The sequence below is a fragment of the Lacerta agilis genome, chromosome 14 (assembly GCF_009819535.1).
Source record: "Lacerta agilis isolate rLacAgi1 chromosome 14, rLacAgi1.pri, whole genome shotgun sequence".
Taxonomy (NCBI): domain Eukaryota; kingdom Metazoa; phylum Chordata; class Lepidosauria; order Squamata; family Lacertidae; genus Lacerta; species Lacerta agilis.
This window is the reverse complement of record NC_046325.1, coordinates 10,795,393-10,805,756: the sequence shown is the minus strand read 5'-3', so window position 1 is coordinate 10,805,756 and position 10,364 is coordinate 10,795,393. Positions and strand designations below refer to the sequence as shown.

The following is a 10,364-nucleotide window of genomic DNA, read 5'->3' as shown; positions in this document are numbered from 1 at the left end:
GCAGCGCACGGAAACGCCCTTTACCTTCCCGCTGGAGCAGTACCTACTTATCTACTTGCACTTTTTTTGGCATGCTTTTGAACTGCTAGGTTGGCAGGAGCAGGGACCGAACAACAAAGAGAAATGGTAGGGTTTTATTTAATAATAGTGGTGGGGAAAAGGTTTCCTTCAATGGAAATGGAAATGGAAAGCTAGAGACCAGATTTGGTATTATAAACTGGCTCACATGTTGTATTTTTTTTTTTAACAAAATGTAACATTATGTGATGGGTTGTTGCGGCTTCTTTTGTGGTACTTTTTCTTCTTAGCTTCTCATTATTCTGAAGGCTTTTTTTTTAAGTCCTTCATTATAAGGCTCTGTATCTCTTGTCATCCAATTTAGGTGGACTAGAAGCAGATGTGATCAACACTGTTATTTCTGCAATGTCTCAGAGTAAGTGTATTTCCAAATTGGTGATTATCTCCCTTGTAATTAAATAATTAGTCATGATTACGCTACTACTTCTTCAAGTTTCAAGGGAGCTGTAGTAACCACCAGCAAAACTACAAGGCAGAAGGATGCTATTACTGTGCTCTTTGCTCTTCTTACATGGAGCTTGAGACAGTTAGGGCTCTGTCAGTCGGATCATGCACATTGTAGTCTGCACAGTGTGAGACACACATCATACAACAGTGTGCAGCCCTTGAAATCAGGCTGTGCTGTTCATCACAGAACTCAGCAAAGGATGATGTGGGGACAAGTGAATGGGTGTAGAGACAGAATTCTCTCGTGGAAACTGGTTGTATTTGTAGTCCTACTTCTACTCTTTTTGCCTCATATGGCGTGCAAGATTCCTGACATCAAATGCAGTGTCAGCAACTCTCTTCCCATTCTCCACAAGTTTCATCAGCCTGGAGACCTCATCATTGCTGGCATTATATCTCAGATATACAGATTCTCCAGTCCAATAGCTTTCACAAAATGCCCTTCCAACGACCTCTTTGAAGACACTGTGTAAACTGTTTTTTGTTTTCTTTTTTGGTAAAAATGTTATATATCTGTCCTCTATTCCTCTACCCTTCAGCACTGTGATCATCATACTGCTCACATTTTAAGACTCTTAAATATTTAAGAATTTCCTGGTTGTAACAAAGGTAACAGTGATTGGAGCAGATAAATTCATTTTTAAATTTAGTCCTCAATGACTTTTGGATTACTATCTTTATTGCTTTCTTTGAGTAGTTCCTCCTGCCCCGGCCATATGTTCTCAACAAGCATTGATAAGGGGAAGGGCTGTAGTTTAGGGGTAGAGGATCTGGTTTTAATGCAGAGAGTCCTAGGTTTAATCTCTGACTCCTCCAAAATCTTAGAGAGAAATTGGCATGAGGAGTATTTCAGAGATGTACTGAATACTGTATCAGTACTGTGCTGGTGAGCACAGAGGACAATACTGCTCTGCGTAACAATATTTCATCATGCTTACCTAGATCATGCGTTATTCAAGAATGCTTTGAACTGCATGGAAGTATATGTCATATTTTGTAGTAAACGCACTGTCACAATGCATGTCACTCTAATTACAGGGTGATGACCCAGATCTACCAGCATATCCTGGCTTTGATATTTGCTATAAAGGAGATCAATGAAAATCCCCAGATCTTACCTAATGTCACTCTGGGTTTCCATATCTATAATAGCTATTTCACTCCAAAATGGACTTATCATGCCTCATTGGAACTCTTCTCTACACAGGGCAGATTCACCCCCAACTATAAATGTGATCGTCAGAACAATCTAGTAGCAGTGATTGGGGGACCTATCTCTGAAGTCTGTCTCTACATGGCAGATATCCTGTGCAGCTATAAAATTCCACAGGTATGATGTATGTATGCATGCATGTGGAGAGGGTAACAAGCAATTTGCTCATCTCTTTCCTTTTAAACTGTTTTTAAAAGTTGCATTTTCAATGTCTGCTCCTTTGAGGCTTCCAGAAGTAAGTTTGTGTGTATGGGCACCAAAAGCCTGTCTAGTCCTGCATTCTGTTCTGTTCTCAAAGTGGCCAACCCAAAGCCTTTGAGAATTCCTCAAACAGGACATGAGCACAGCATCACTCTCTGCACTTGCAATCCCCAGCAATTGGTATTCGGTATCTAATTCAAAATGCTTCCTGCTTATACATAATGCTCTGTGTTCTGGTGATCAGCATAGGCTGCTGTCTTGTAAAAGTTCAAAGGAGGCAACACGTAGACCGATGAATGATGGGCACAATTATGTCTTTATAATTTGCAGCGAAGTAATAATAGCTGTACAATCTAAGTAACTAAATACATCCGGTGAGACAGCGTTCCGGATAAATACACTGTTTCAATGTGGTCTTCTTCAGTATATCACTATAAAGAATAACAAAATATATATAACTATTCATATGAAGGACAGTGACCAGCATAAACAAGAGTTCAAATAGTCCAAAATAATATTAAAAGAAATAAGAATATCATACCTTATGAACACAGGGGTTTATCTTATTCTTTTGTAAAAGTTTAAGGCTTAAGCCCAGGATACATCTTTCACTCAAGAGTTTGCTAAATTTTAGAGTTCCTCCCTGTTTACAAAAGAACACACAACAATACTTTATTGCTGTCCAAAGACCCACAAAACAATTTCAAAAGTAGATACAGTTAAAACGACCAGACATACAGATGGGAGAAACCAAGGCAGTCATTTTGTGTTTTATCCAGGGCATAATGATCTTTGTTTCTCTATAACCTCTGAAAGAAACTTGACCATGGCCAGTGTGTAATATCATTTGACCTGTCTTCCAAAAGATATTTAATATGGGAGGCTTCGGATTTCCCCAGAAAATTTGCCAGTAAGGGTTTGATCAGTTGATCCCTTGCTTAAAAAAAAAGAAGAACATAAGGAGAACCTCCCAACCACACCTGAGAATCGATCTTGACTAATTGGATGGAAAACCTTAATATACAAAGAAAAATTAATAAATGAAGTAGGTTCTAAATTCTGTGGTCATATCTATTCTGCTGAGGTATCTCTGCTTGTACAACACCAAAAATATTGGTTAGGGGGGGGGGTGTAGTCTTTACCTGACCTTGCCATACTGGAGTCACTTCAGTGCACCAAGTAAGAGAGGTGGTCGCTAGCAGCACCTATGGAAGTGTCAGATTGACCCCAACAGTATATTTGCAGTATATTACACCAAGCTCACAGCTGCCTCACACCTCCAACTTGCCTTCATGATGCACCACAGAGTCTTCAGTGCAGGGCAGCCGGGTGAATACCACTTGCCCACTACACTGATGGTTAATCGAATCAGCCTATGTCTTCCATGGAGTAATGATAAAAGAATGGTCTTTCCCCCCCTTAATTTAATTTTAATCATTTCCTATAGTTCATATATGGTTCTGCTCCAGTGATAGATAAAAGAACCCAAGCTGCTTTCTATCACCAAATGTTCCCAAATTTGGAGCATCAATATAATGCAATTCTTCAGATACTGATATATTTCAAGTGGACATGGATTGGTGTGATGTCTGGGCATGATGACAATGGAGAGAGGTTTGAACAGAATGTGATCCCCATGTTTGCCCAGAGAGGTATCTGTTTTGATTTCATAATGAGAATTCCCAAAATGTCATATTCCACTGAAATTGATGACATGGTGGAAGAGGGATTTGAAATAAACAAAATTCTTATGAGAAGCACGGTCAATGCATTGGTTATTCATGGTGAAATCGATACCATGATCATCCTGAGGGTATTCCCCAGGGTTGCAGAACATGAGGATATGCCAGCAAAGAAAAATGGTAAGGTCTGGATCATGACAGCTCAGATGGATTTCATTTCCATTCCACTTCAAAGAGATTGGGACATAGACTTCCTCCAAGGTGCTTTATCCTTTGCCATTCACTCCAGTGAGGTTGTAGGATTCCAGAAATTTCTTCAGGTGAGAAACCCCACCTCGGAGAAAGAAGATGGCTTTGTTAGGGTCTTCTGGGAACAAGCATTTGGGTGTCTGTTCCCCAACACCATGGTAGCCCTGCAGGATGAAGAAATCTGCAGTGGAGAGGAGAAGCTGGAGAGTCTTCCTGCATCTGTTTTTGAAATGGGCATGACTGGCCACAGCTACAGTGTCTTCACGGCTGCCTATGTGGTTGCGCATGCTTTGCAGGCCATGCATCCATCTAGCTTCAAAAAAAGAATGAAAGTGGATGAAGGGGTAAAATTTAAGAATGAACAGTTATGGAAGGTAATGTTATGAGCATGCTAAAAGTAGAGTAGAAATGGTGATGGATAAGTCCAAAGGTTTCCCAAGGCAGCCAACTTCTGCTTCTGCCTTCCACCACATCATGGTCATAAATGTAGTGGTGGCTACACCATTCTCACCTGCTCCACTGCTGCCCAGTCACTTCCTTCATTAGTACCACTATTACATTTTATTATTGTAGTTTATTACTATTTCTATTTATTGCTGTACGTATCTCTCTCTTTTTTATTTTTTTTATTTTAAAATAGCTTTATTTAATTTCAAACTTATAAAATACAACCATATCAAATCAACCAATAGACACACAAAAAACAAAAACAAACAAACAAACAAAAAGCATATAATCTACACATAGTAATCCACAAAAAATAATATATGAAAAAACAAAATACACGGGGGGGGGAGCAAAGAATTATAAATTATAAATTGGCTTCCAATTGTCTGTATATTGCTTCCCTTAATAATAAAACAAAACTTGCTATATCTTATATACAATAATTGAAAAGTAAATAACTAAATAAATAGCTCACATTTTAATATAAATCTCCCCACATATATCTCAATCTAAGCAAATCACCAAATCCGTTCTTATACCTTCTTTTTTCAGATAGTCTTCCACGTATTTCCACTCAGCCTTAGATCTTTGTTTTGGTATATTTCGAATTGCTGCCGTCATCTTAGCCAAATTCATGAATTCCACCAATTTAATCAACCATTCTTGAATTGTCAATATTTTCTCCCCTTTCCAATTTTGGGCTATGAGTAACCTGGCTGCTGCGCACGCATACAAAAGAATATTTTTTCTATCCTCCGGAATATTTTCAGGAGTTATACTTAATAAGAAAACCTCTGGTTTTTCCCCAAACGTGCTGTACGTATCTCTCATCGTTCCCGCAATAAGCTCAAGGCAGCCTATAGGGCTCTTTCCCTCTCCATATCTATTCTTACTTGATATAAAGTTTTTAAACAGTTCAGCAAACAAGTGGGAATGATCACCGGTCTTTTGTATATCCTTATGAATTTGCTTTCTTTTGTTTTCTCTCTGGTTCTATCCATTATTTTTTTCTAAATAGCTGAACCGCTTTGTTAAAAGCATCTCATTTAATAATAGCGGTGGGGGGAAAGTTTCCTTCAACCAAAATGGAGAGTTAGAGTCTGGATTTGATATTATAAACTGGGTCACATTTCCAAACCAGTCCTTTCGGAGAGTGAAAGTTGGGAAGATCGACCCCATGGCTCCCCAAGAAGAAGCGTTCAGCATTTGTGAAGAAGCCATTGTGTGGCCCAGCAGGTTTAACCAGGTGAGATAAATTCATATTTTGTAGCCTGTCCTTCACTTCTACAATGATTCGCAGTTAAGATACTGAACTAGCTCTGTGCTATGTTCATCCATGCGCTTAGTGTAGGAGTGAGGGCATGGTGGACAAAATCAATGAGGTCGGCAAGGGTGTCTTTTTCTGTTGGTAACCCAGGAGCTCGATACACACTGTCCAGATTTCGTACTGCTAATGCAGTACATTGGATGACAATAACAGCAGTTGCCTCCCACTGTGGAGAAAGAGCAAAGCCATTGTGGCAAGTAGCCCTTGATTGCCCTTTCCGATTTGTCTCTTGCCTCTTCTACCATAAAAGGAGATAGTTCAACAAGTTAACAGAATATAATACATTGTGGATACACGATATTGCAATATAGAAAACATTACCCTCTTACATTTTTGGACAGGCACAGCCCCTTTCCCTTTGTAATGCCAATTGTCCTTTGGGTTATCAAAAAGCAAAGAAGGAAGGGAAACCGTTTTGCTGCTATGATTGCATTATATGTCCGGAAGGGAAGATTTCCAACCAGACAGGTAAGAGACATCATGCATAGAGCCTTAAAGATATACTGACACTAAGATATTCAGACACTACTTCCCTTGCAGTGTCCAGTTGTTCAAAAATTCAGGAAAGTTGTTCAGAATTCAGTGAAGGTTGTGGTTCCTGATATGGGGATACAGCCTTATATATTCAATAATTTCAGTCTAAGCCATTGACAGCTGGTAATTATGTACAACAAATAAATAAAATAAAATAAAATCAGATGAAGGAAGTATCATAAGTGGGGGAGGCAGAAACCTTCAGAAACATGAAAGAACTTCAGGGAAAAAGCTAAGGGTGCAACAGCCTCTCTCTCTTAAAACAAGACCTAAGAACCATGTCTAATAACTCAGAGAAGAATTTTATGAAGATGATTTACAGGTGGTATTTGACCCCTGTTAAACTTGCAAAAATGCATCAGGGACTAAGTAAGAAATGTTGGAAGTGTAAGCAATCCGAAGGAACTTTCTTTCATATGTGGTGGTTGTGCCCTAAGGTGAAGGACTTTTGGGAAAAGATTTATAATGTGTTGAAAAAAATACTTAGATATACTTTTAAGAAAAAGCCTGAAGCCTTTTTGTTAGGTATTTTAGGTAAAGACATTTTGAAATGTGATAGAAATTTAGTGTTGTATGCCACAACAGCAGCAAGAGTTGTAATAGCAAAAAACTGGAAATTGGAAGAACTACCTACTATTGAACAATGGCAGATGAAGATGATGGAATATATGGAGCCTGCAGAAATGACCGGGAGAATCCGTAACCAGAGAGAGGACGCGGTGGAGAAAGAATGGGGAAAATTTAAATTGTATTTGAAAAAACATTGTAATATTTAAAATTAATGTGTGTTTGGAAAATAAGGATAGGCTGTCAATTTTAAGTTGAAGCAATTAAGGAGAATTTTAGGAATATATGGATTTTAGAATAGATTTGGAAATTGTTTTAGATAAGAATAGTTTTAGATGGTAAAGTGTTGTATTTTTTTTTTAAAGAGATAATAGTATGTATAAAATATGTGAGGAAACTAAATTTGGAAGTTACGTGAAATATTCTAAAGGGACACAAATAAGGGGAAACAGGAGGAAGTCCGAAAAAGATGATAAGAAAAAAGTAGATTTTTGGTAAGATGATATACTTTTGTTTTTTTTCTTTCTTTCTTTTTGCTTTCTTTCTTTGATGTATTGTATTTTTGTAGTTGTGTTACTTTGTTTCTCGCTTGTTCTTTTGTAGTTGTTTTTGTTGATGCTTTTTGTGTTTTTGGAAAAATCAATAAATATTATTTAAAAAATAATAACTCAGAGAAGAGCTCAAACTGAAATACTAATGTGCTCCAGTCCACATATTAGTCTGGAAGTTCAAATCATGCTGGAATATTAAAATATGTGAACAACAAGTAAAATCACCTAGAATCCTAATCGTAAGTGATAACATTGAGCTTCAGAAGATGAGCTGGATCCTAATATCTGGGGGTGGGTGGGACATTAACCATTCCTGAATATGGCATGTTGCTAATAATATAATTACATGAGAACTGTGGCAAACCGTTTGTTTGTTTTTTCAGATATCAACCTGGCAACCCGTATTTAAGGTTTTGTTACTTTCATTTTGATCATTTTAGTATTATGCATGTAAATGTGCTCCTATGGCTTCTCTTTTTCAGACATGGATGAATGCTTTCAGTGCCCACAAGATCATTACCCAAACGTGGAAAAGGATTCATGCGTGCCAAAGGACATACATTTCTTGTTTTATGGAGAACCACTGGGGATCTCTTTGACTTGCATTGCTCTTGTCTTGTCCTTCCTTGCAGCTTTGGTGCTTTGGGTCTTCATTAAGCACCGGGACACTCCCATAGTCAAAGCCAACAACCGCAACCTCTCCTACACTCTCCTCATCTCCCTCTTGCTTTCTTTCCTTTGTTCTCTTCTATTCATCGGTCGACCTGAGAAAGTGACATGTCTCCTTCGACAAACAGCATTTGGCATCATCTTTTCAGTGGCTGTTTCTTGTGTGTTGGCCAAGACAGTCATTGTGCTCCTTGCTTTCATGGTCACCAAACCAGGCTCCAGCATGAGGAAATGGGTTGGGAAACAACAGGCCACCTCCATTGTTCTTTCCTGTTCCTTGATTCAAGCTGCTTTTTGTACTGTGTGGCTGGCAACTTCTCCCCCATTCCCAGGTTTAGACCTGCACTCAATGAGTAAAGAAATTATTCTGCAATGTAACGAAGGTTCGGTCACCATGTTCTACTGTGTCTTGGGCTTTATGGGCTTGCTGGCCATCGTCAGCTTCTCTGTAGCCTTCCTAGCCAGGAAGTTACCTGACAGTTTTAATGAAGCCAAGTTTATCACCTTCAGCATGTTGGTTTTTTGCAGTGTTTGGTTGTCCTTTGTTCCAACTTATTTAAGCACCAAAGGAAAATATATGGTGGCTGTGGAGATCTTCTCCATCTTGGCCTCTAGTGCTGGTTTACTAGGCTGTATATTTTCACCAAAATGTTATATTATTGTGGTGAAGCCTGAGTTGAATAGCAAGGAGCAACTCAGAAGGAAGAATTAACAAATTCTGGGTCCTTCATCCATGTCATATTTTAATTAGAAATGGGGTTTATGTTTTGTGTTTTTAATTTCCACAGCTAAATTCAAATGTAATTTTAACGCTCAGTGCCACATTGAAGTAATCCTTTTAAAATCTGTGATATATTATTGTTCAATTCTCCTCACAAAATGAAGTGCAAAGTGAGGAGGTGTACATCTCTTAAAGGGGGTGTTCCAGGGTGTGTCAGCATGGGGTGAGGCCAGGAGGGACACACCTATTTCATGCCTCTTGTTTGGTTACATGAGTTGGTAAACCCATGAAATTTATGCCAGGAAAATTTTTCATGTAAGTAAACTCCAGTTCCCCACTATCATCAGAGGTTACTCTAAAATTGCCAACTCCATAATACTACTTTTGTAATTGCTGTGCTATGTGAAATAGATGAGAATTATGGCATGAGCAATTTTTGAGAAAATATTGCTTAACCACCTTGCAGTAGGTTAAGCACCCTCTGACTTTTTAATACTTTGTTTTCTCAGCCACATGTTTGTACTGCTTTTCTTTACCGTGAAGACAGTAAATAGATATTCTAATTCCTCATCTTTTTTGTCTGCTACTCTCAAACGCAGCCTCTATTCTCTTTCCTTTGGTGATGCTTTTAACACTCCCATTTCATGAAGACCAATGAGATACGCATGCTGCCTAATTCTGCTGACAGGCACATTGTATCTAGAAAGCCTCTTATGTTATTCTTTCAAAGACCTGCATATTCACTACTAGTACAGTTCGAGATATTGTTGTTAACCACTCCCTTTATGAATCTGTTAAGACTAGAAGATGCCTTTCTTGTTTCCCCACTGTTGGAGGAAGTTAATTAAGAGGTGATGTGGGACAGGTCTTTCTCAGTGTTGAGAACTAGCTTGTGAATACCAATGCCACCCAAAAAGCAGTACTGGAATATTCATTGTTTATTTTTTGTTATTAAAATTACCCCTTTACCTAGCCCTTTGCAGAATTTCCACAATGATCTATTTTGACACAATGGACCTATGATTTCAGCACAGGCAAGATTGTAAGGAATGGACAATCCATCCTTACTCAGTGGTTTCTCAGTGACCACTGAAATTTGCATGTGCGTATTTATGAACTAACTTAATTTGCAACTTTCATGACACCAGCAGATACAGTGAGTTGGACTAGAGGCAACCTCTGCTGAGATGTGATAAATATGTTTTCTTCTGCAATATCTCACAGAAACAGAAAGAGAAGATTAGCTACCCTGTAATTATCCAATTAGTAAAGATTACTCTACGTCTTAAGTCCCAAGGGAACTGTATTAACCACCTATGAAACAACAAAGCTGGATGTCATTTTTAATACCCCCAAGCTGGGGCTGGAGACAATCGCACTCGGTCAGTCTGATCACTGAGATATAATTTGAGACATAGATCAACTGAGAGCCATTTAAGTCAGGATTCAGAGAAGGATAATGTGTTGTCAGCTGTACTGGTGGGCAGAAAGAATTATTTTATGCAAGTTGGTAGCATTTGTAGTGTTGGTAGTAGTTTTTTTGCCACAGGTGGTGTCCAAGATTCCTGACATCAGCTGCAGCCTCCTTGACCCTCTTCCTATTCTTCACAAGCATTACCAGCCAGGAGACCAAATCATTGCTGGCATTATGTCTTATCTATACAGATTTTCCAATTCA

General features: G+C 38.6%; 1 protein-coding gene across 1 annotated transcript; it reads left to right on the top strand.

Moving 5' to 3' along the window:
* Positions 1–1,563: 1,563 nt before the first annotated feature.
* On the top strand, positions 1,564–8,677 carry LOC117059071 (vomeronasal type-2 receptor 26-like). Its single transcript, XM_033170562.1, has 5 exons — positions 1,564–1,855; positions 3,387–4,244; positions 5,336–5,563; positions 5,986–6,112; positions 7,779–8,677. Exons 1-5 carry the CDS (start codon positions 1,568–1,570, stop codon positions 8,675–8,677), a joined length of 2,400 nt encoding a protein of 799 aa, XP_033026453.1. The 5' UTR covers positions 1,564–1,567.
* Positions 8,678–10,364: the final 1,687 nt, after the last annotated feature.

What these genes read in the sequence shown, in the direction of transcription:
- LOC117059071 (XM_033170562.1), top strand. Translation starts at nt 1,568, where the DNA reads ATGACCCAGATCTACCAGCATATCCTGGCTTTGATATTTGCTATAAAG. An exon ending in GCAGCTATAAAATTCCACAG is followed by an intron (nt 1,856 to 3,386) that starts GTATGATGTATG and finishes CATTTCCTATAG; the next exon opens with TTCATATATGGTTCTGCTCC. An exon ending in AGAATGAACAGTTATGGAAG is followed by an intron (nt 4,245 to 5,335) that starts GTAATGTTATGA and finishes TTTTCTAAATAG; the next exon opens with CTGAACCGCTTTGTTAAAAG.